Source organism: Prunus avium, chromosome 3 (assembly GCF_965620075.1).
Source record: "Prunus avium chromosome 3, drPruAviu1.hap1.1, whole genome shotgun sequence".
NCBI classification, from domain to species: Eukaryota; Viridiplantae; Streptophyta; class Magnoliopsida; order Rosales; family Rosaceae; genus Prunus; species Prunus avium.
This window is the reverse complement of record NC_142286.1, coordinates 37,870,285-37,895,354: the sequence shown is the minus strand read 5'-3', so window position 1 is coordinate 37,895,354 and position 25,070 is coordinate 37,870,285. Positions and strand designations below refer to the sequence as shown.

The 25,070-nt window shown below is 37.4% G+C and overlaps 4 protein-coding genes and 1 long non-coding RNA gene across 7 annotated transcripts; 3 read left to right on the top strand and 2 right to left on the bottom strand.

Annotated features, from left to right (window-relative positions):
- Positions 1-1,918: 1,918 nt before the first annotated feature.
- On the bottom strand, positions 1,919-3,727 carry LOC110755580 (uncharacterized). 2 transcript variants are annotated; one of them, XR_002526506.2, is made up of 2 exons: positions 3,589-3,727; positions 1,919-2,225 (listed from the first exon to the last, which is right to left on the bottom strand). It is a non-coding gene; the product is annotated as an uncharacterized LOC110755580 (long non-coding RNA). The 2 variants fall into 2 exon arrangements; XR_002526505.2 differs by having other exon boundaries at positions 1,919-2,218.
- Positions 3,728-6,742: 3,015 nt separating this feature from the next.
- MTO1 (Pyridoxal phosphate (PLP)-dependent transferases superfamily protein) lies at positions 6,743-10,417 on the top strand. The gene is made up of 11 exons (XM_021956782.2): positions 6,743-7,296; positions 7,499-7,602; positions 7,782-7,855; positions 7,940-8,108; positions 8,219-8,278; positions 8,377-8,580; positions 8,686-8,772; positions 9,050-9,157; positions 9,363-9,458; positions 9,542-9,660; positions 10,086-10,417. The coding sequence occupies exons 1-11, from the start codon at positions 6,873-6,875 to the stop codon at positions 10,207-10,209; spliced, it is 1,569 nt and encodes a 522-aa protein (XP_021812474.1). The 5' UTR covers positions 6,743-6,872; the 3' UTR covers positions 10,210-10,417.
- Positions 10,418-13,648: 3,231 nt separating this feature from the next.
- On the top strand, positions 13,649-15,878 carry SPX4 (SPX domain-containing protein 4). Its single transcript, XM_021956762.2, has 3 exons — positions 13,649-14,200; positions 14,748-14,913; positions 15,113-15,878. The coding sequence occupies exons 1-3, from the start codon at positions 13,874-13,876 to the stop codon at positions 15,637-15,639; spliced, it is 1,020 nt and encodes a 339-aa protein (XP_021812454.1). The 5' UTR covers positions 13,649-13,873; the 3' UTR covers positions 15,640-15,878.
- A 1,010-nt stretch (positions 15,879-16,888) lies between these two features.
- On the bottom strand, positions 16,889-21,499 carry LOC110755591 (EXS (ERD1/XPR1/SYG1) family protein). 2 transcript variants are annotated; one of them, XM_021956822.2, is made up of 13 exons: positions 20,721-21,491; positions 20,266-20,581; positions 20,108-20,156; positions 19,958-20,029; positions 19,726-19,855; positions 19,452-19,572; positions 18,991-19,249; positions 18,792-18,896; positions 18,657-18,701; positions 18,357-18,506; positions 17,946-18,224; positions 17,717-17,856; positions 16,889-17,323 (listed from the first exon to the last, which is right to left on the bottom strand). In XM_021956822.2, exons 1-13 carry the CDS (start codon positions 21,286-21,288, stop codon positions 17,224-17,226), a joined length of 2,334 nt encoding a protein of 777 aa, XP_021812514.2. In that variant the 5' UTR covers positions 21,289-21,491; the 3' UTR covers positions 16,889-17,223. The 2 variants fall into 2 exon arrangements, with proteins under 2 accessions (XP_021812514.2, XP_021812513.2); XM_021956821.2 differs by having other exon boundaries at positions 19,726-20,029; positions 20,721-21,499.
- A 1,374-nt stretch (positions 21,500-22,873) lies between these two features.
- Positions 22,874-24,996, top strand: LOC110755536 (emp24/gp25L/p24 family/GOLD family protein). The gene is made up of 4 exons (XM_021956763.2): positions 22,874-23,197; positions 23,561-23,770; positions 24,289-24,365; positions 24,616-24,996. The coding sequence occupies exons 1-4, from the start codon at positions 22,994-22,996 to the stop codon at positions 24,758-24,760; spliced, it is 636 nt and encodes a 211-aa protein (XP_021812455.1). The 5' UTR covers positions 22,874-22,993; the 3' UTR covers positions 24,761-24,996.
- Positions 24,997-25,070: the final 74 nt, after the last annotated feature.

Sequence of the window (25,070 nt, the reverse complement as noted above, 5' to 3'; positions counted from 1 at the left end):
AGTATTTACGAGGCACACATGAGAAAACAATCATATATTTATGAGGTTTAAGTTGGGTTTTAAGATAAGATTAGAAAATAACACAACCTTAATTGAACTTTATAAGTTGGGTTTTAAAGTAAGATTGAATTGAAAGGTCAACAAGCAACAATGCTAAATTAGTGCCAAATTGACCCAGTGAGAGTTGAGAGTAAAGACTTGACAGAATGTGGACCAGAAAAAAGGTAGCTTCATTTAAATGCCACTCAGTTTCACCTACATAGGAGATCTCTCAAGCCATGCATTTAAACACTCAACATTTAACATCACCAATATAAATCCTTTTTCCTTCACAAACCCAATTAACCCCATTAAAAAAAAAAACTCTATCCTGCTCTGTTTTGTCGGTGGAATTTCACAGCTTCAATAAGACCTATTGCCAATTCCCCACTCCCCACCAGTCATGTCAAACGACTTATCTACATGATTAGTACGTATCATATTTATTGATCATATTAATTATTGATCGGGCGGCCTCGTAAAAATAGGTTTTTAATGTAAATAGATAAAAGATATGTGATCAATAATTTGATGGTGAATGAAGTAAAGCACAATATTATTATTATGTGGCTCAAAAGTCCCCATAGCCGCATGCCATAGTAATGTCGTTTAGGGTACACGAGGAAAATGAGAAATCAACTGTTAATTTTCCAATAATTCAATTTCAAAGGATAAGGAAGAGCCAGGCTGTGTTGAAACTTAAAAGCTGTGGATCAGTGTGGAAGGAGAGGAGCAAGCAATGGTGAATTTTGGGCCACACTTTTAGATATCAGCAAGCAGAGACATATCCTTCATTCTGTTTCAGTGAAATTTCTATTTCTAATTTTGCTGTAGATTTATGCACATGAACATTTATTTCAGTGTGTAATGCACTTGGCAATTCACATGGGTCTTTAATCGCCTCGACTGCAGCCAACCGTGCGTCTTAAATGAGAGCAGAGCAGCCCCTGTCTGTATTTTGAGCATGTGGTTTGCATCAACCGTAAACTGAAAAATACTTCCTTTCTCACACAATTATACAACTTCTTCACTGCAAAAAAATCCCATCTCTTTGTTTGTACTGCTTTCAAACTTCACACCAATTCAATGCCATAAATGCCTGCCCCCAATCGGTTCAAAATTGAATCACAAAGTTAAATTGAAATTGCTATGCGATTCTTTCTTGAACAATTCAACATGTTGTTGTGTTTGATCACTGGAGAAGTTTTACTCATATTCAACACATAATTACTTTGTACTTTTGTTTGTCTATCAATAATATACTATCGCTTAATTTTGTTTAATAAATGAAATTGAAAGGAAATCACTTTCTAATTTTCATTTCATGCCAACAAACAACACAAAGATCCCTGAAACTTCAGTGAGAACTTTGATAAATGATAATGGTCCACAGTGCCATTATGTTTACAGACAAAAATAAATGTACAAGAATAGAGTGAACCCAATAATTGTTCTACTCATAAAAGCATTGAGCTCAAGCATATTTGTGGCTATCATCACGTTCTGGTTTTCAAGTTTGGTAAATGAAACTGGGTCCATCATGACCTCTGTACTTTTTAATAGAGTTCTCCTATCAGCAAGGCAGCGGCAATGGCGCTCTGACAAATTTTCAAAAGGACTTATTCAACCAATTAATTAATAGCAGGAGTTTCCAAATGAACTTTTGTCGAAAAAGCCCAACTCTCATAATACTAGCCCAAAGGGTTACCAAGATTGAAACAAATTTTCCATCCAGTATTGTATTGCTTGAAAGCTAAGAAAGAAGAGAGCAACAAGCGGTCAACAAAATTCAGAGTGGTATTGCCATGTTTCTAACTCCACATAATACTTTTGAAGCTTCTAAGTTGCTAACGTTGAGAAATGAGAAAATATTGACAAGTTTAAAATAAAACACTTCCATTTCATATCCATCACTAATAGAGTCAAAACAACTCAGCTGAGTACGAGCATAATTACAATAAAATAAAAAATTACACGCAACCAATTTCCCGTGAATGACCCCAAAAATCCCAAAGTTGTGAACAAAACCAGTGCTCTCTTTGATTTGATTTCTTCACAATGAGAATGAGGTGCTCGGTTTCCAGAATGCAACAGCTCCTCAGGGCATTTGTAAGAAACCTGCTTTGACAAACCGACACTAATACCAGAGGATAAGTTCAGATGCATGCACTGCAGAACCCTGCAAGCTTATACAGAAAACATAAACATATAAAGGTAAGACTTGATCATCAACAATTTTTAGGAACCAAGTGTTTCTTGGAATGACGGAAGTAATCTCACAACTTTCTAAAAAATCAGCTTTATTAATTAACTTGTACTACTCTCACGGCAAAAGGATTCATTAGTTTCATTCCAATATAAGCTCCACATTTTAAACAACAAAGCAATCATAGATGACACTGCGATTTTCTCTTCAGCTTCATTTGAACTATTCTTGAATCTATCTAATATTTCCTCACTTCAAGTGATTGCAGAGCCTACTAAACACAGACATTACTGAAGCATGTGAGGGCATTACTGGCAGCAGAAGCATTATAAGTTTAAGCTGCAAAGCGGATCCCAACTTCTATCTTTGCTCATTCAAATTAGGCAACCAATAATTTGATGGTCATGGAGCCTAGGTAATAGAGCAACAATCAAACTTAATGCTAGTTGGCACGATTGAGTGAGGAACTACTGCAAAGTACTAGCTACTGAGTACTGAGTTAGATTGCGAGCATCAACTACATCAAGGCTACCCCTTTGGAATTGAGCTTCTTCATGTTTAAAATCTCAAGTGGATCATTTTTCAGTTCCAGTGAAATTAACGGAATACATAAATAAGAATTACCCATGTGTGGGGGTTTATGGCAACAGAAGCACTAGAAGCTTAAGCTGCAAAGTGAATCCCAACATCTATTTTTGCACTTTGAGACTAGGCACCCAATAATTTGATGGTCATGGGGCCTTGGTCTAGAGCATTATCAAACCTAATGCTAGATCACAAAATCAAGAAACTACTAGCTACTGACTTAGATTGCTAATGGCAACTACATCTAAGCCATTGCTCCAGAATCGGGCCTCTATGACGAAAAACTCAAGTTGGTAAGTTTTCTCTTCTACTGATATCAATGGATATCTACAGACCAGAACTACTGAATCATGTGTGGGTAATACTGGCAGCAAAACACTAGAAATTTAGGCTGCAAAGCGGTTCCCAACATCTATTTTTGCACATTCATATATAAGGCAACCAATAATGCTATGGTCATGGAGCCTGGGTAAAAGTGCAACAATCAAACCTAATACTAGTTCACAGAAGAGGGGAAACCACATTAGGTCATCCCTTTGAATAGGGCCTCTTCATCCAGACAAAACTGAAATCAATTTTCTGATCCATAAATTGAAACTGTTCTTTAAATCTAGAGAAGTATTCATTTCAATGACATTGACCCCACTGATTGAATAGGGGTACAAAAAATTTCACTTGAGGCCACAATCAAATCAGAATCAAACAATTACTCTGTAAATTCAATAAATATTGTAAGTAACAGGATGATGATAGAATACCTTTAAAGTTAGAATTTTGGAGCAGTTCACAACCCTAATTTCAGCCGCCAACAGAGCATAGGATGGAAGAAGACCGTTGGGTTATTTATACAGGTTTCTGAAATTAGGGCATTGCATGAGAAACAAAACCCTTTCTAATCTTTTTTTTCTTTTCTTTTTGTTTTTGGGAAAGAAACCGCGTTATCCAACGGTCGGCGAGAGAAGCGGCGGAATCGGATGGTTAGGAATGAATTTTCGTTGTAGCGGAAATATCGTGGGCCAATAGTGGGCTCATTCATGTTTCTGTAATAGACATACTCATTCATTACAGATTTGGGCCTCTCACCAAGTGTGTGGGTTTAATGCATAATTACGGGCTACACATTGGGCTTCCAAAAGCGAGAGTGATTATGCTAATAACGAGGGAGGCTACAATTAGGGGGAATAGGGAGGGAGTTGTTAATAGCCATGCGATCAAGTGTAGAGTAATTATTGGATTGTTGGATTGAACTCCATCACTATTACCCTCATTATAGAGGCTCCCAACAATCATTTACGTGTGTGTGCATTGTGCTGATATATTGAAGCGTTGATGTGAGCGAATCTAACGGTTAGGATTTGCATACATCAATAGATTACAATCGTTTGCACGTATATGAGCTATTGTCCAAAACAAAGATTGAGAATAAATAAGTATCTTATCACAAAATAAAGAAGATTTAAAATCATAGCAATAATTCGTTAGTTTTAGTCCGAGCCATAAAATTTATGGGATAAATAATTGTTGTAAATAAATGAACCCCCATTTGACATATATGGTGTCATTGGTCGATAATAGGAAGGAAAGAAACGATTTCGATCCTGAGTACCAAGCATGAGGAAAGAAGAGGGCCACAACCACTGCAGTAACTTCACTCGACGGAAAAAACAAATTTGATTGTTGGAGGCCTGTACTTTATCAGTAGGTACACTAGTAGACATAAAGGTAATGCACAATCCATTTGGAAACAATGGTGGGCAACGGGTTGGTTGGGTTGTCAACTTGGAGAGTGCTGCCCCAACTTCGATTCTCAGCTAGATATTGAAAGCGTACTTGGTAAGTAGGGATAAGTTTTGAAAGTGTAAAATGGTTGATAGAACGATTATGATGAGATTAACTGTAAACAAAAAATGTAATGAGTTAAATCCTTTTCAACTCAGCGAGCTTTTATTTATTCATTGCACGAGTTGTGAGGCCGATTTGTGTGATTCGGGTTTAGCTACGACAGCGGCGTTTAGTGAGCTTTCTATTCTTCGTTCCCGTCGTGGTTATAATTTAAAACGAAAAACAAAAAAAACTAGTGGTTTTATAAAGAAGCATCATTTCTACCATCTTAATAATTTATTGTTGATATGCATGAGATGAGACCTCCAAACAAAAGATAAAAAAGACAAACCGACCAATGGGTACGAGATAAGATTCCATTGTCTACCAACCCACCCATGCCAAATTGCCAAATTGCCAATGCCATTTTCTTTTTCTTTTCTGGTGGGTTGGTAGAATAGAATACAAGTGTAGCTAGCTACAAGATGTTTTCAATTCTTTGGCACATGAACAATCTTCGAAGAAATATACAAGGGTTTTGTTTGCTAATACAAGGCTTATACTTCACTCTAAATCAACTATATTATATAAAAGTTCATTGTTTTAATTTTGGCATCACAACTTTTACTTGTTGATTTTGTTTTATTTTGTGAGTAAGTTCAAATTAGGTCTCAAGCTCTCCTTGTCAATTAAGCACAAAACTCCAAGAGGGACCCTATATGGCCAAGCAACATTTAACATGCCATTTATTATAGTGCAAGCTTAAGCCCCCACACAATTTGACAATTTGGCATGGTTCTATTATGTGTGGCTATTATTCTTACTCTCCACTACATTTTCCTTGATTTTTTCTTCTTCGGATTCTAGTCCCATTTGGTACCCATATTCTTTACTCGGATTTTCTATATATATAAAAGAGTAACTAATTGTTGATGTTCAAAAATGGAACCAACTTAGAAGTGATCTGCCTTTCGTCGCATGGGTCATACGAATAAATTTAAAAGGAGGAGCATAACAAAGATAAGGCCTTAAGTATCGGTGTGGTACCGGGCTCTTTGATGCTTAAGTTAGCTTAAGAATAAGATAAGTAATTAGACAAAGTAAGAATTATAATGTCAAGTTACTATTACCAATAGGGCAAGAGCCGTATTTATTGACAAAAATGATGAAGCACATTGGGTTGTAGTTTCAATGAACATCGCCCGAGGGGCTACCACGTGTGTGCCTTCGTTAGGCCGAATCGGCCGGTTAGGTTGCTGAAGACTAACCCCTGTCAAACGTTGTCATAAGTTCTAGCGACTAAGCTGTACCAAGTGGGCCACATTTACCAATTTAGTACATTATTTAAATTGCATTTCCCATACCATACATGCATTCAATAATTTAATTGAAGCGAGCAGACATAACAGTAGTATACACGGTCATCACCTATCATCATTAAATATCTAGGTCAAGACGAAGCCATGCAATTGGATCAACATTGACTCTCGATTGATATGCTATGTTATTTTATTTTATTTACTAATAGTTCATTGTTTTTCAATTATTATATTATAGATTTTAATATGAAACTCACATAATATTTTTTAATTTTTTTTAATAAAGGCATGAAAAGTTACAAGTGAAATGATTTTATATCCATATATTAGTAAATGCATAAGAAATAAATTACAGTACCCATTTTATGCAAAATAAAGATACGGCAAATTCTATATGCATCAAGAATTTGTACCCAACATTTAGGTACGTTTAATTTTCTTATAAAAGATATCCAAGTTTGAATTCCCATTTTTCCATTTCAATTCATTACCAGAAACTATGTTGCTAATGATCTAATAATACTTTGTTAATTCACTATCTGATCGTAATCAAATTCGTGATTTAAAAATTTGGGGAGTTGTTCTAAATCTAAAGTGACTCTCATGATCGCATCGCATGCGGCGTAAAATATGATCTGTAAATTTGGTATTTTCTGACCAAAAATATGTTGCTGGTCAGATCCCACGTCGGCCACTAAGCCAACTGGACCCAAGCTAGTTAATTTTCTGCTTAAAAATCATAAAAATTACGAAAGAAAAGGCGCGTATTAAAACGGGTCAATAATTGACCCTCCATTTCTTCCAAAGACACAAACAGAAAAAGCTAACCTCGTCAATTGAAAGAGAGACGTTTGACACCAGGAAATTCCCAAACCCGAGAGCCACCCGATCCACCGTCACTCATGGCCGTCTGCACGTGTCCTCCTAGGGTTTTCACCTCCTCCCAACCCGGCCCCCGCCCACGACTCGCGGGTCGCATCGACGCCACGGCGCCGTTTCACGGCCTCTCCTCTCTCATCCTTAGGTTTCCTCCCAACTTCGTCCGCCAGCTCAGCACAAAGGCCCGGAGGAACTGCAGCAACATCGGCGTCGCACAGATCGTCGCCGCTTCGTGGTCGAACAACAACTCCAACTCAGGCATTCCGGCGGCGCCGTCGGCTACTGCCGTCGATGCCGCCGCCACCGCCGCCATTCCAGTCGATCCGGCCAAGCTTTCGGCCGGTGGTGACGAGGCGGTGTTTGAAAATGATGTACAGTTGGAGGCCTTGCCTGATTTGAAGGAGGCCTCGTTCTTAAGCTCCGATGGAAGCCTTGCGATTCATGCTGGTAAATTAGTCAAATTGCATTTTCGAGAATTTGTATTCGTTATTATTATTTTTATAAAATTATTTGTAGTTTTTTAGGTTTTTAAAAATTATTCTTGGCTGCTTGGCTTGATATTACATTTAAGAAGCTCATTTGTTTCTGATTATGTGGAGATTAGCCTGTGAGTTACCGTTGGGGTTTTTGTTTTTTGTTTTTTTTGAAGGTGAAAGATTGGGTCGCGGCATAGTTACTGATGCAATTACAACCCCAGTGGTTAATACTTCTGCCTACTTCTTTAAGAAAACGGGTGACCTCATTGATTTCAAGGTATGCAAATCATGCTTTGCGCATATTATAATTTGACACCAAACCACACACAACACTCGAACCTGCAAAAGTTTGAAACTTAAAGAGATAAGACAACAAAGTTAAGTGTTTTATATATTGGGTTCTTGGTGATTGATGTTTTGTGTTGCTTTAGCTTATTATCCTTTACCTTGTTGCAGGAGAAACGTGCAACAAGTTTTGAATATGGGCGCTATGGAAATCCAACGACAGTGGTTGTTGAGGAGAAGATCAGGTTTGCATGTCTTTCATTCTCGTTTGTATCTAAAACCTGTTTGTGGTTGGCATCTATCTATTGAATGTTGTTGTGATAATACAGTGCGCTTGAGGGAGCGGAGTCAACAATGATATTGGCATCTGGAATGTGTGCTAGCACAGTAATGTTGATGGCATTGGTTCCAGCTGGTGGGCATATCGTGACCACCACAGATTGCTATAGGAAGACTAGGATATTTATCGAGACCATTCTTCCCAAAATGGGGATCACGGTAAAGCTTACTGTTATCATCAATTTAGAGTAACATGATGTTGGTGTTTTCAAATTCCTGGTATTGCTTTTGTTAGTGCTTATACTTAATACCTATCATCCTATATGCAGGCCACGATCATTGACCCTGCTGATGTGAAAGCCCTGGAGTCTGCATTGAATGAGCACAAAGTCAGTAGAAAAAGTGTTTACCTTGCTTTTTTGAAGTTCACTATAACTTAGCAAATCATTGGTGATCCTGACTGTTTGTGGAACTTACTTCGGTGTAGGTTTCTCTTTTCTTCACAGAGTCTCCTACTAATCCATTCCTCAGGTGTGTTGACATTAAGTTGGTTTCAGAACTTTGTCATAAAAAAGGGGCTTTGGTCTGTATAGATGGCACTTTTGCCACACCTCTCAATCAGAAAGCCCTTGCCCTTGGGGCTGATCTTGTTGTGCATTCTGCAACAAAATATATTGGTGGCCACAATGATGTAAGTCAGCTCATATCCAACCAAATCTTTTGAAGGAGTGTGAATTCTTAGTTTGTCACTTACTATAAAATGAAGCATTAAGCAAGTATACATATCCTATTTCAGGTTCTTGCCGGTTGCATTAGCGGTTCCTTGAAACTGGTTTCAGAAATTCGTACTTTGCATCATATTTTGGGTGGTGCTCTCAACCCGGTGAGTCATGCTCAATAAGCAGTCTTGTGGGTTTTATATGTTTTTCGTGACTGGTTATTCTCCATAAAAAATGCAGGGCCTGTTGATTAGATTAGTAGTTTGTGGTTGCAACCTATTTTTGTAGACACTGGTTAGGGTAGTTGGACAAATGATTTCTTGCGCACTGATTGCTTAGATGATTGAAGATTGCTCACTTATCCCTTAGATGATTGAAGGCTGTGACATGAATTGTGAGCATATGTGACAATAATAGATTTTTTGTGTGTGCTCTTAACAGAATGCTGCATACCTGATCATTCGAGGCATGAAGACATTGCATCTTCGTGTACAGCAACAGAATTCAACAGCATCGAGGATGGCCAAAATTTTAGAGGCACATCCTAAGGTATAAATTTCGTAAGTTTTTCATAACAGTAAATAGGTAATATGTGTTAGAAATATTTTTAAATAATGAGAGGTAAACTCAATAGAACCAACGTTTCTAATATCAGTGAGTGATTGTTGTTGGAAAAGTTATAGTACAAAAAGTTTCTGTTGGGATTAACTGCTTTGTATTTGAAAACTGATGTAATTAAAAATGTCATTGGCAGGTGGCGCATGTCTATTATCCTGGCTTGCCGAGTCATCCTGAACATCAGCTTGCCAAGAGGCAGATGACCGGTTTTGGTGGTGTTGTCAGTTTTGAGGTGAACATTGTTGGTGCAATCCATTTCTGGTGTGCTTTCATTATGGTCATTGGGTTAATACTATATATTTTTCAATTATGCAGATTGATGGAGACTTGATGACAACCATTAAATTCGTGGATGCACTGAGAATCCCATATATTGCCCCATCCTTTGGTGGTTGTGAGAGCATTGTGGATCAGCCAGCCATAATGTCTTACTGGTATTCCCTTTGATTCTATATCATATGGTGGCTTAAAAAGTTAAATTTCTTATGCTATGTGGTTGAGTTGTCCAAGTAACAATATTAATGTCTCTTCATGGAGTCTGAGAAACTGGGTAGATTTGTGATCTTGTTATATCAGCATACCAACCTCACTCTAGATGATGTGCGAAGATGCCAAGTTCAGGGTTTTACTGGAAAGTTAATTTTGTACCCATACCCAAGTAGCACGGAAATCCTTTAAGCTAATGTTTACAGTAATTCTCTTAAGGGTTTATTTGTTGATGCAACCCCATGGCAATCTTATACATCGATATTGATAATGATTAGTTTAAGTTGGGGCAGTAGATGTAGCAATGGCAAAAAGCCGAATGATTTTTATCTTTATTTCTTCTGAATGCTGTGTTTTCATGCTTTTGAAACAGGGATCTCAGCCAGTCAGAGAGGATTACATACGGGATCAAGGATAACTTGGTCCGGTTCAGCTTCGGAGTCGAAGACTTTGAAGATTTGAAGGCTGACATAATGCAGGCCCTGGAGACCATATAGAGCAAGCTCCACCCAATATGCGGTTTACTGTTTAGTTTATCTTTCTCAATTGTTGTGTTGTTGCTTCAGTTGGTTTTGATCACCATTTGCTCTTTTCTGGTCCAGTTTCTGGGATGGGCGGACCCAAAACTTTGTCTAATTTTATTTTCCGACTGCTCTTTCAATTTCCTCATCATTCCAATATAGACGATGCTGGCTTTGTTTTTTAGTGTTTTAGAATGCTTCGAGTTTAATGAGAATTTAGGACGGAAATGTTTTGCAATGAATATGATATGAACCAAATGGAATATTTTTTTATGAAAAACTTTCTTCATTTAATCTTTTTAAATAATGTCATAATTTAAGTTTTTGAACAATTTGACTTAAAAAAATTGAAATTTCACAAATATAATTTTATTCCAAAAGAAAACACACAACATAAAAAAAAAACATACAAGATAATTGAAACACAAAAAGAGGATTGATACAATTGTCGACCTCATTCACCATCTCCAAAGCTCCTCCAAAGGTGATCGATCAAATCATGTCGGAGACTCTGATGCACATGTGGAGATCGAACTCTATTATGACGAATCATGTAATCAGAAAGAGTCTGCCTATCTTTGTGGTACTCGTATGTAATGCTTGGCTTCAGCTCATATTGTCTTGCTCTTGCTCTGGCCCTCCCTCTCACGGTTCTTGTACTCACGATAGACTACCGACTCACCATGTTTGGTGGCTTAACTCTCCAGTGAAGTATGGTGGACAATGGCTTGTATCACTCTCTGATGATGTTTCTCATTATCTGAATCATCATCAAACATAAAGGAAAAGATGGCATTTCTACGGTTATCCATTGAAAGCTTGAAATGATATGAAAAGTATGAGAAAAAAGAAGATGATGTGCTTGAAATGATATCAAAAGTATGAGAATGAAAGGAGATTGATGAAATTGACAAAGGAAAAATAAATTGAGAAATAGAAAAAATATTTTTGGTTAGATTAATTGAGAAATGGTTGAGTATTTATAGAGTTTGAAGTGAGTTTTGGGGTTGGATCTGATTTAGATTAATTTAAAATATTATTTTGACTGTTGGATTTAAATTTCAGCTGTTGGATCTTTTTTTTTAATCGTTAAAATAGCTTAGATTTAATCTAAATCATTGATTTAAGTTACATTATACAAAAAGAAAGAAAAAAAGAAAAGGAATTCGCCGTTGGATTCTAACGGCAACTTCACAGCAGCTTGACATGTGGTGTGACAAGCCAAAAAAAAGCAGCAGCACAACAGGAGTTGGGGCCCACGTCAGATGCTTTGCATATGGGGGTTGTTTCAGATGCAGTGGGCTCCACCGAATAGTTTTGAGTCCAGGCAATACTTGGATTGATATTTGGGTCCAAATTTGGATTTTCCCAAAATTTGACCTCTTCATTTTCTTGAGTTGGAAGAGGTTTTGGGTTTAGCCTCTTGGGTTGGAGATGGCCTAAAGCTCCCAAATTTTCACCAGTCAGAGATTTGAGCATATTCCATTTTTTTCACCTTGGTTCAACGTTGACCTGGTAACGGATTTATCAATTGGATGCTGTGAAGATGCCTTAGGATTTTCCAAAGCCAACCCAATTATTGATTGGATTTTAAACTAACAAAGAATGATTACATTGGGGATTTGCAGCTTCCATATATAATTACACCAGAAAATCAACATATTCTGTAAATCAAACAGAAGCACTAAGCACCACACTTCCTCGAAGCCATGAAATTTGGGAAAGAGTTCAGGATCAGGACCCTCCCTGACTGGAGAGACAAGTTCGTCTCTTACAAGCGTTTGAAAGAGCTCGTCAATCACTTACCCCCCACCACCACCGCAGCTGCCGCCGATTCTCTCCCTCATAATTTCAACTCTCAGCAACAGCCGTCAGATGCCGACACTGCGGGCTGTAGCTGTTAGGATGCCAACTTCCAGCCCAACACTTACGCATTAGTCCATTAGTTGCTCAGCTCAATAAGGTCCATTTTTGTACACACCGTTGTTGGTGTAACTTGTAAGCGCAGGGTTGTAGATAGAACAAGTTTGTGAAGCTCATGCGCGATTCCATGTGGACACCTGGCCTTTTCTTTACATTCACATATGCTGTAACAACCCATTTGGGTGAACCAAGCTTGATGATGATACAATTTTGAGCAGTTTATTCTCAATGGATACTCTCATTTTCTATTTTCTTTATTTTCCAGTTGATGGATTTGGCTTGCATGTTATGATGTTACCAAGAAAATTTCAATCTTTATTTTTGTCAAGTGATTTATAGGAAGATGCTGTTCTATTAGCACCATGGCGATCCAAGTTAGAACAAGTCTTTAAGGATAACTGATAAGTTGGACTAGGATGTCATCTATAAACATGCAATCTAGCTAAAACTGGGACAAGAATTGAAGCAGTGAGATGTTCATGTCAATGGGACACCTGAAAGTGGAGAAAATGAGAATATCACTGACTATTTTGCTATTTCCTGCCAATAACGTTATAACACGTGTGATAACACTTTCACGTAACATAACATTATTGGTCGTAAATAGCAAAATAGTACTATCCCGTTGCAACTAAGTTTTTTTCCTGAAAGTGGAGAGTTTTTAAGTTATACAATAAAATATATCTGTGGCCACAATGATGTAAGTCAGCTCATAGCTAACCAAATCATTTGAAGGAGTGCGAATACTTGGTTTGTCAATTACTATAAAATGAAGCATTAGTATAAGTATCCTGTTTTGGGCCAAAACTCTGTAAAATTTTATTTTCCCACTGCTCTTCCCAATTCCTCATCATTCCAATATTGACGATGCTGGCGTTGTTTTTGTTGTTGGAATGATTTGAGTTGAATGAGAATTTAGAATGGCAGAAATGTTTGGCAACGAATATAATATGAACCATGGTTGATTGATCATCAGGTCTTATTTTTTTTTTTTATGAAAAAAAGAAATGGTGGCAACGTGTGCAACCATTCCGAGCCGGGACCTGTTTGCGGATAAAGCTCTCCCAAGGTCTTTGGATAGTAATAAAATCACAAAGCCATGTTATTCTCGGACGGTCCTAAATTTTGTTTTGTTTGTTTATTTTTAATATTAGCGATAATCTAAACTATTCTAAACGTGAACATATTCCACTTTTGCATTTGGTTCAAAGTCGTCATGGGACGGATTTATCAATTGAGTGCAGACACCTTTTCTATGCAAGTCGCATCTTCAGATTCTGAATGCTATGAATATGCCTGAATGCTGTGAATATGCGCGAGGATTTGCCGAATATGTCATTGGAAAACCAACAAGGTGTTGATTGGATTTTTATACCAAAGAAAGAAATATTACAGTTAGAAACAACATGAGCAACATAAAAATCAAGAAGAAAAATCTAAAACTCGGGTACATTCTACCTGTCGATTTTAGTGAGAGGAGGAAAATGCCGAAGCCCATAGTTATCAAGAAAAGAGAAAAAGCCAAAATCCACACCAACAAGAATGCACATGAGAGGACAATTGACCTTTCCCACTTACAAATTCCTCCTCACACTTCCTTATTGGATTCTCTTTTTATATCAAATCGAAAATAAAACATCATTATGCAGAGGACTGAGAGCTAAGCTAATCAATCGAACAGATACAGAAGCTCTAAGCACCACTCTTCCTTGAAGCCATGAAGTTTGGGAAAGAGTTCAGGACCCACTTGGAGGAGACCCTCCCAGAGTGGAGAGACAAGTTCCTCTGTTACAAGCTTCTGAAGAAGCTCCTCAAGCGCTTACCCGCCGCCACCGCCATCGCTGCCGTCGATTCTCTCCCTTCCCATCTCAACTTTCGGCAACAGCCATCAGATGCCGACGCTGCGGCCGCTGGTGATGGTGGCCGCGGCTTCCGTCCTTTTGCTGGACTCCAGAATTGGTTCGTTGGGATTCTCAACGAGGAGCTTGAGAAGTTGAACGATTTCTACGTTGATAAGGAGGAAGATTTCGTCATTCGTTTCCAGGTTCTTGTGATTGACTCTTTTTCCTTGTTTTCTTGAATTTGCATGTGCATAGACATGTACATGGAGTTTAATTTTCATGGGTAGTTGATGGATTTACCAACAACAAAAAAAGTTTTGATCTTTTCTTTTTGTTAAGTGATTTATAGATAGATGCTGTACTATTAGGAGCATGGCGATCCAAATTAGAACTCTTTTAGGATAACTGATCAGCAGGAAACAATCTGCCCCTGAAAGGATTGTGGCTGGAACGATTTGTTGAGATAGATTCATGGTAACAGAGCAGGAAAGAGTTGTAGAATATTTTGAGAAGCTATGCATTTTCCTTTGATGTTGTTTTTTCATGGTTCTCTGCATGTATTAGGTTGAATCCTATTGATGTATTCTTCTTAAGTGTCTGGTGGGAAAATCTTCAAGATGAGAGCCATGTACGGGTCAATGTAGAGTGATGTGCATAGTTTTCATGTTGCAATTTCATATTTTGAACACCGAGGGACCAATTACCAACTATCATTTGTGTGTTTTCATCTACAAACTGCAATAATGACAGGAGCTGAAAGGAAGAATCGAGCAAGTTAAGGAAAAGAGCAGCAGGGGTGGAGCTTTTACATCAGAGAGTTCATTCAGTGAAGAAATGATGGACATTCGTAAGGACTTCGTCACCATTCATGGGGAGATGGTGCTTCTCACAAATTATAGCTCGTTGAATTTTGCAGGTACAGCAGCTACTTTTTTTCTTTTCTGTATTTAACTTGTGCTGGTAAGGGCTGTCTCACCATTCGTGGGGAGATGGTTCTTCTAAAAACTTATAGCTCCCTGTATTGTACAGGTACAACTGTTAACATCACTGAATTTCTTCATTCTATTTCTTCGTTGTCTATTTCTAAAATCAGTTCCGTCTTGTGGCTTCTATAGGGATCGTCAAAATTCTAAAGAAGTATGATAAAAGAACCGGAGGATTGTTGCGTCTACCTTTCACACAACTTGCCCTTCGCCAGCCTTTCTTTATAACAGAACCTCTCACAAGACTAGTCCGTGAATGCGAGGCAAATCTGGAGCTCCTCTTCCCGTTGGAAGCAGAAGTCATTGAAGCTACCCCACCCCCACCAGATGAAACTACCCCACCCACACCAGATGAAACTTCCCCAGACAGAGGTCATTCAAACCCCGAATTCAATAATTCGGCAAATATTGCATCTGAGACACCTTCAAACCAGGAGGCAAACATGGATATTTACCGTGGAACCCTTGCTGCAATGAGGGCCATTCGAGGCCTTCGGAAGGCAAGCTCCACTTCCAATCCATGGTCGCTTTCAAATCACTATAGAAGCCAGGATGATGAGGGCACTGGTGCTGTTACAGCTGAGAACTCTACTTCAAATTCTGCAGCAAGCTTGCACAGCGAAGAGGAGACTGATCAAGAGGATGACCTGTCTACATAGTAGTGTTCATCTTATTGGCTTCTGTCATACATTCTTCTTTTCACTCGTAATAATTGGAAAACAGGCTCTGAATTGGAAACTCAGTACCATCTTAGCCATAGGAGAAACTTATCATAGTTTTAGCTTGAAACGTTTCCTATTAGAGGATTTCATTATTGGGTGTGTTTATATTGTAAAGTCTCAATATAATAACTATCTTGCTCGATAGTTTATAGAAAAACAGGTTACTGTGTTGCTCATGTTGAAGGCTTTTAAAATTTCCTTCGCAACTTTTCCTTTATGAGGAATTTGCAAATCAATTTCCTCCTATGCGTTTCAAATTAACTAATTCTTTCAATAGAACCCTTTCTTCTTCTGCTCATTACATAAATCAGTTGAAACCTGAGAAGGTGGATGAACAAGTTGATCTGTTCTGCAAGTTCATTAGAGGCTGAATATGGTCTTCTTTTTGGTCCACTTATTATTGCCTCCATTGGAGCATAGCAGAGTAGACAATAATTTTTTGAAATCTCCAATGAGGCAAATTGTCTCAGAAATCAAAGGCAATGAAGCCTTTTGGTTGGAGAATGAGGATGTAACAAGATATGTATGTCACTGCTACTTGGGTCCTTTTCAATTAATTTCAGAATCTTTTTTAAGAATTTTCAGCCATCGGGATGAGTTGCTCTCAAAAGAGGACAGTTTGATTTATCGATGCACCTCTTCTCGGAAGACAAAAGAAAGGCATTGGACCACTTGGCGGTCTCCATTCTAGGAATCACTAGGAGCTCACTCCATTCACAGGGTCCCAGGATAGCAACCTTTAAGTTCTCAGAGCATCCGCAATGATGCTCTCTATTTCTTAGCTAAAATTTAGCTAAAAATATAAGAAAGCTATTTTAGGAGCTCTATAAAAATTTCAACTCCAACCATACTCCCTAATTTGGAGAGTCATAAATGTTATAACTTTTTTTTGATTGGTCCATCTCTATTAAAAAATAAAATAAAAAATAGTTAACATTAAATAAAGGTTTGAAATACTCATTAAATAAGACAGCATTAAATTATAGGGAGCCACTATGAGTACTTTCTCTCTCTTCAGATTTAGGAGCTCCTAGAGGACTCCCTATTTTAGAAGGTGGATAGGGAGCATGATTGGAGTTGCATTTTTACAAAATTTGTCTAAGGAGGTGGTTTAAAGAGCCTAAACTCTGCTTCATACATTTTTGTTAAAGTAGAAAATACTTTTTAACACTTGATAGAACAAACATCAACCAGCAACATAGGGTAATTTCACTTCAGTTTCAATAACTTCCAGTTGTAGATTCTACTTCTAGTCGTATTCAACACTTTGGCATCAAGATTCTTGAGTATGACTCTTCAATTTTTTCCTTTTGTTCTCTCTTTCAAACAAAAATCAAGAGAACAATTAGCACATGAACGCTAATATGTCATGAATAGCAACAAGTTTGCTCTGATTCTCATGACATTCGTAACCCTGCTCATTCCTCTACCTATTGCCGAATTTTTACTTTGCAAAAAAAGAAAAAGAAAAAGGAAGCTATAACTTTCACTTTTCCCATCTTTTGTCCATGGAATACAGGTTTATCTGCTCTTGCTCTCATCACAGTCATAGTTGAAAGGTAGGGGTACAGACTTGAATGCCCGATACTTTCCCACATTGTTCAAGTGCTCATTCTCCAACCTGCTCAGTAAAACATCAAATCCTTATCAGTTGGAAACAATAATTTGAAACCATGATTGCATTAATAGTAATATAACATTGTTATCTTAACCTGTTCCTAGTTATTTCTCTCCTTCCCTGTTCTCAATTTGGCAGATTTTTGTGCCAATTATTCTCACTTCTTACTTGTTAAGTTAGAGGGAAGATAGGCACTCCAGTACTGTCCTACCAACTTGGCTCTTTAAGATAATTTCTGAACTGTCAACTAAGTTAGGTCACCTACATTCAATCTAACAATTTACATCACTCTGTTCTTCATAGTCACACAAGCACCTAGGACACAATGCAGAAACACATATGACATAGATGTGCAGCTATTAGGCAGCTAAAACATTGAAGAGAAGTTTAACATACCGAAAGAAATTCCAAATGCCACGACGAATAATTTCTAAACAGGCAACTATTGCAACTAAGGCTGTTCTGTGGACAAAAGGCACTTCTTTAATTCCTAATACTGACTGCATCCAAGCGAGTCTCAGTATAACATTCAACACCTGCAGTTCACATTATTCAAAAGTACTGTCAAATGAGAAGGAAAAAATGGAAGGCAGTGATGGGAGAAGAATTCATCTTATGATCTTACCATGGCTATAAAATAAACACTTTTGTTTGATATGAGGAGTTTATCTCTAAGCCAAGGGTTTCTAGAATTCCGGCGCAAAAGACCCCAATCTATGACTATATCCCAATATGTACTAACAATTGTTGCCACAACTGAACTAGTTATAGCAAGGATTTTCCACTTCATCCCCTTTTTCAGATCAAAACTTGTTCTCATGGCTACTGCAAGAATTGTTGAAAAGTATTTCAGCCCATTTAACCCTTGCATTCCATCTTTCTCCTCTATCAAGCGTCGAAGGCACTACAACAATAGAGAGCAGTTAAAACCATACTTCCATGTGCCTGGGATATGTCAATGGCACAAGGACTAAGAAGCCTAAATAGGTTGTGATTGTGTTATTGCTGCATAAAGAATGTTTCAACTGCAGAATACCTGAAGGGAACGGATCCAATAAGGAATAATTGCTACAATGAAGTAGAAAGATCTATATACACGGCTGTCAAGGCAGTTGTGTGATCTTTTTTTGAAGTCCCCCCAACCATAATAGCAAACATAGAATTCCAAACTCCTGAAGGCTTGAACCTGAATGCAAAGATTTTTTTGAGCAGACTATCTATCCCAGAATATCAATATATCAATATTAATTAGGAAGTTTCATACTATATGAAACTGTACAACATTACTCGATCCTAAGCAAGACAAGTATCAATATGTTAAACAAAGTGTTAGTACCTGGCTAGTAAGCTGATCTGCCAAGAAAAAATCTGGGAGGGAAACCTACCACAAAAACAGACAAAATTTTCAATGTCTTGCACTTCAGTATGTTTGAATAGCATGTCAACGGGAAGAAAATTTTACTTTAGATACCTTATAAAGTGGAGCACAAAGGCAATGGAATATACATTGGAGGAGGAAAAATCGACTGGAACGATATATTATGTTGAAAGGACAAAACATTATAAGAAGCACAACCTGCAAATGTAATATCAATCTTATTCAAAAATCTAATTCACTTAAAAACTATAATGGTTCATACATCATGTTTAATTATTGTCTAAATTCTTACAGTGACTAGGCCCAAAGGGACTAATTCAGTCAAAGCTCGGAAGCTTTTTGTACTTGGGTCCATCTCCATATCCAAATTTGAGAGGACACCAGCCAAGGCGAGAATTGCAAGACCTGAACTGAGAAGGAAAAACTGCCTGTAACCCAGCTCTGCCCCTCGCTGGAAGCCAAAAATAAATGGATAATTTACTCGGTATCGCCTCCAATAGTATATGTTTGCTGAGAACATGAGCATATGTAGGACAATGAATCCAAACAAGCTGCATAAAGGTGCATCAAAATTTTATGTAAGAAATAAACTCCATGATGCTACTGCATCGCCATAACAATAGATTAAAGTTAATCTGAATGAGTTGAACACATAAACTAAGTGGGCAAATGAATGAACATCTTGAAACGAATTTCCACTCAGGTTTAAATTTCTCCACAAAAATAGATATGAGATAATTATTAAGCACTCACCTGTATAGAGGAAATATGTTTTCCATGTACTGACCACGCCCTTCACTCCTAAGGATATTTCTTGCATGTATAAGCACAATAATGGCTACTACAAGTGCAATTGAGACCCCAGAGAACAACCCTGCAGGTACGGAACAGTAAAATGATTCATTGATATCTCGTTTAAGGTCTTCCATAATATGGAAACTTAGAAAGTTTTTTTTTTCAATGTATGCCACTTACTAATTATCTCAATAGTACAAATAATATTTGCTTCTGATAGCACAAGTCTTACCCAAAAAAAATGTACTTCTATGCTTTTCCCTTCTGGCTCTTGGTCTTAATGTCTTCATTCCTTCTCTGCGATTTCCATTTGTAAAGTGCTTTATGAACGTAGCCTCCACCCTTTCCATGATCCTAGTAACCTGTGAAGGCAAAAGATGGATCATAAGGCAAAGTTTTTGGCAAGGAATCGATTGGAATTTGGATTCATGGTAGGCCATAAGTTCATGAACTATATAACTTACTTCATCACAGCTTCCGAGATAAGAATTATCCACCATATTCAAGTAAGCCTTTGATGCTTTCCTTGAAGAGATCTGCACTAACACAGTTAGTATGACTAAAGCAAATACCTTGAAGTTCAAATTGATGAGTTGGAAACAAAGTGATTGGACCTTGTCATATTTCTTCATGATCTTTGAAAAAGCCAATTGATTCAGGAAACTGTGACATCCATTAGCAATATAATCAGTAATACATTCACACTGTAAAAAGGAAAAGAAAGAAAACACTTCTTTTTGCTCTAGCAATGTAGTCAGGCCAGCCATGTTACCAGTAACTTTTTATAAGCCGAAGCTTTTGGTAGAACTCATTAAAAGCCTCTGTCATTTGCTCTTCTGCTTTCCTCAACTCTTTCTTGCTGAATGATAAGTCTGGTTTTGAACTCTTGAGGATGCCTTTCACTGTTGACACCGGAGTTTCAGGTGTCACATTGATCTTTACATGATCCAGGATCTCTAGTGAAGGTGGTTTAAATCCCTTAATATTCTGGTCACTGGTTTTTGATTCTTTGCTTCCTCTCTCTTCATCTTCCATTTCTCCTTCATTGCTCATCTCAACTTCTGGAATCACATCCATCTGAGGCCCTCCTTCACATTCAGAACCAATATTTGAAATATCCATGAGAATATAAATAGATGAAATTTAAATAATAAAAAGTTCCAATCATGAACTCCACTGAGAAAACAAACAAAATAGTCAACAAATTTCACATTTTTTGCTTGATACCTGGCCTTCTGCCACTAGTCGGATGAACAGTTGATTGCGAGGAAACCCCATTGCTTCCTCTGTCTATCACATCAGTTCCTCCCAGTTCCACCAGTGGATTCTCTACCTTCAGCCTAAGAGCAATTAAAGCATCCATCTGTCTGCTCAACTCCTCTGCCTCATCCACCACTTCCCCAACTTTCTTCTTGTAAAAGTTGATGACTTTATTAAACTCCTCATCAAGCCTCTTAAAAAACACAACCTCAATGTCTCCTCCTTCATCAGAGGACATCAAAAACATTGTCTGCCACTGCCCTTCTGCCCCTTCTTCACTAACAAGAATCTCTTCGTCCTCTTTCTTCTTCGGAGAGCCTCGATGCCGGCTTGTTAGCCCACTAAAAGCTCTGTAGAGAGACACCCTTCTCTTCAACGATGACCCTTCAGGAGTTGATGCCATTGGTGTTGTTACTTTGTTGCACTGCCTAAAACACAAGATGTCTTTCAAGAGAAGCTTGAGAGAGTTGTAGTCCATGTAAGCCTCTTGCCATTCTGGCACCATTTGGGGCACAAACTCTTTTCCAAACTTCATCTTCTTCCTCCCTGAGCAAAATGGATTTGCAGATCAACAGTGAAGCTCTCAATGGCATAATAAAGATATGATTTTTGGAGCAAGCGTGTTCTTGCTTTGCTTTTTGTACAGCTAATTTGGTCAAATGGGAAATTCGCGTAAAAAATACGTGCTATATGGAAATGTTATGTCTGCAATATCATATATAGAATTTTTCTTTGTTTTCTGGTAATCATTAACCAAATTTCACAATCTAAAATTCTTAATTAATGGAAAGCTTCCCTATTTAGACATCACTGTCTTTTTTTTTTTGGGTCTGATACATCACTGTCTTGTCTTGCTTCTCTGTTATTTACATGTTTAGAGGTTCTGCGGTCTTATGACAAAAAAAAAGAAAAAAAGTTCTGCGGTCCTGCTGGCTCCTGGCTTTTGTCTTCAATGAATAAACCTTTCCCAACCAAAAACATAAAAGTGGTTCAACAAAAAATATTAAATGCATATAAAAAGTGAAAATCCTGAGTTGTTGTTGGTAAAGAAAATCATGCATGTATGTATGTCTGCCTGAAATCACGCATTTTTTTGAGCCCAAACTAAAACTACCATATTAGGTTGCATTATTTGACAAATGAAATGACAAAAGTATTAGTCCCCACATTACTACTCACCCTCACGTCCACATCTCAAACATTGTGCAGGTATTGTTGATTTAGCTGTCTTTGTCTTGGTTTAAACAAATAAGTAAGGTCGTTGCTTGTGGAACTGTCTATTTGATCGAGGCCACGATTATAAACAATTGGCATTAGGATTTAAATAGTGTGATTTGGTAAGACATAAGATGTACACGTAACACGTTTGCAACCAAATGCGATTCAAGAATAGATGGGAACATTTGCCAATTACAAATGCAATCATAATCATAACATTGCATCAATTTAACAGGTCATAAATTCATAATTAATCTTCCAAAACTAATATGCCAATTTTCAATTTCTCTAGTAGCCAACACAAACTATAATAACAACAAATTTACTTCATACGTGTAGATACATATGTTAAATTAATTTTTTTTTTAAATACAAGCAATAATATAAATTAAAAGAAATGAAGTTTTTCACACACACTAGTAAAATGCGAGTTCGAAACCTAAGACCACTGGTACTGTGGACTAAGTTCAAACCTTAACATAAGGTATTGTGTGTATGAAATTTATTTACTTTGCCAAAAATAAGACATTAGCAACCTTCAAACTAAATTTGATTTTGGGAGGGCACTAAGACCATCTCCAACCCATTGGGTGGAAACTCAAATTTTGAAACAAAAATAATGTCAAGAAAAATTAACAAGAAAAAAAATTTAAGGGTTAATCATTCTTAAACAATTTAATAAAGTTGCGGACTCAAATTATGAGTCTGCAAGGTTGTAGGAAAAAAAATTTTGAGTCCTAAAAATACATGAATAGTTGTATTTTGGAAGGTGAAAATTTGAGTTTAGCCCCAACATGGTTGAAGATGGTCTAATAGTACAAATTTAAAGGAACTCACACACGAGCTGACATGGCGAAACACCATTGGTTCCCGGGAAATTAATACCAAAAGATCGTTTACTCCTAGAAACCCAGTGGTTAACAAACAAAAACAGATCTTCACCGTTTGGAGAGAAGCTCAAACTCCGACCAAAACTGCAATTTTTCATCTGGAGCCACCAGGGCTCGGTTTTTTTATACACAATGTCCCATATCCATTTTTCTGGAATTTTGATTTTGGGGTTATTGTCAACAATGGCGCATTCAATGCGTTTCGACCTTCAATCGGGCGCCACCAAGTGCATTTCAGACGACATAAAGAGCAGTGCCATGACGGTGGGCAAGTATTCCGTCGTTAACCCCAACGAGGGCTTTCCTAAACCTGATTCTCATAAGGTCACTGTCAGGGTAATTCCCAAACCGTCTTTGTACGTGGGTCTGTTTCTATTTCTAAATTCATCTAAAACTATTATTTGGGTTTCCTTTATTGCAAATTCTATAATTGGGTTTTCTATTTAATCTTGTTTGGAATCTGTTTTGGGATTAATGTGAAAATTTTTAAACTTTGTTTTTTCTTTTTATTCACAGTGAAGCTAATGTTTAGGCAAAGCACTGAATTTTATTTTTTTTGGTGAAAAGCAAAGCATTGATTTTGGCAACAATACATCCTCTTAAAGATTTCTCTTATTGGGTTCATTGATTTATTGTAAAGGTGTGATTTTTGTGCTCAGTTTAGAGATTTGATCTGGTGGTGCTGTGGGTTTGTAACAGGTGACCTCACCTTATGGAAGTAATTATCACTATGGGGATCACGTGGAATCGGGTAATTTTGCGTTTACTGCGGCAGAGACTGGTGATTATTCAGCTTGCTTTTGGGTGTCTGATCATAAGCCCTCGACCACGGTGACCATTGATTTTGACTGGAAAACTGGAGTTGCTGCTAAGGACTGGTCCAAGGTTGCCAAGAAAGGGCAGATTGAAGTAAGCACTCTTCTGCTTGCACTAATCTATATATATATATATGCATTTCCATTTTTGTTTGGTGTTCATTCCTTCATTGTGAATTCCAATATGAACATAGACTTGGTTCTTCTATGCTTTATAAAGTACAGACTTGTTAGATTCACAAAATATATCAAGCAAATAAGAAAAAACCAGAAAGATCTCTTTTTGTTTTCTATTTGCTATGTAATATGATTAGTCTGTCTCTTGTGGGCTTCAAAGGCTCTTCCTTGTAGAGTTAGAATTCTTAAAGCAATAGGATTCAGTTTTGAAGTATGAAAATTACAAAATCCAGTATACAAAAAAATATTAAGTTGTTTTTTCTTATTACGGAAAATGAGCAGCAGCCTAATCATCTGATAGATGCTAATAAATCACATATCCTTGTGAATCTGTTTCACATTAATTAGTCTTTTATTTGTTGTAGAAATATCTAACATACTGATAATAATATGGTTTATATCTTGTTCTGATATTTCTTTTGTTCCTTGTGCTAGACGATGGAAATTGAGCTGACAAAATTATATGATACTGTCTCATCCATTCATGATGAGATGTTTTTTCTTCGTGAAAGGTATAGCCACGTGTTTCTCCCCTTAGTATTTTTTGCCAGTTAATAGTAGGAAAGTAGATCTGTCTGCAATTTTTTGTCATCCAACATTTTAGAAGCTTTTACATCATTAAGTCATTTGAGTCGGAATATTGGACCCCATTTGTGCTGAGATTTCTTTGATGGAAATAGCCAGCATGTTTTGTTATATATGAAGTTCATTTTCTCCCCATTTTTCTTTTCAATTCTCCCCCTTTCGGTTGTGGTGTTTCAGGGAGGAAGAAATGCAACAACTTAACAGATCAACTAACTCCAAGATGGCGACTTTTAGCTTTCTTTCCCTTCTGGTTTGCCTGTCAGTGGCCGGTTTGCAACTATGGCATCTCAAGATGTTCTTTGAGAGGAAGAAGCTCCTCTAGTTCCACTTTGTACTTATTTCCTTTACTTTTTGTTCTGCAGTTATATACACACTATTCTTTTTCCCTGTATTACGAGGCCAAATTATATGTTGCGCAGTGGTTTGTTCCACCGAGAGGTTAGCTGCTAGAAAAGAATACTATCAAAGTTTTAGTTTGTTTTGTTGAAACTGGCTTATCAAGATCTTTTGTAGCCACTTTGAATACTTACATGTAAATGTTGATGAATTCATTTGCTATCTTTTTGTTCAAGGACTTCATTTGCTCTTAATTGTTAAGCATGCAATGGTGGTGATGATAATTTCCACCAATA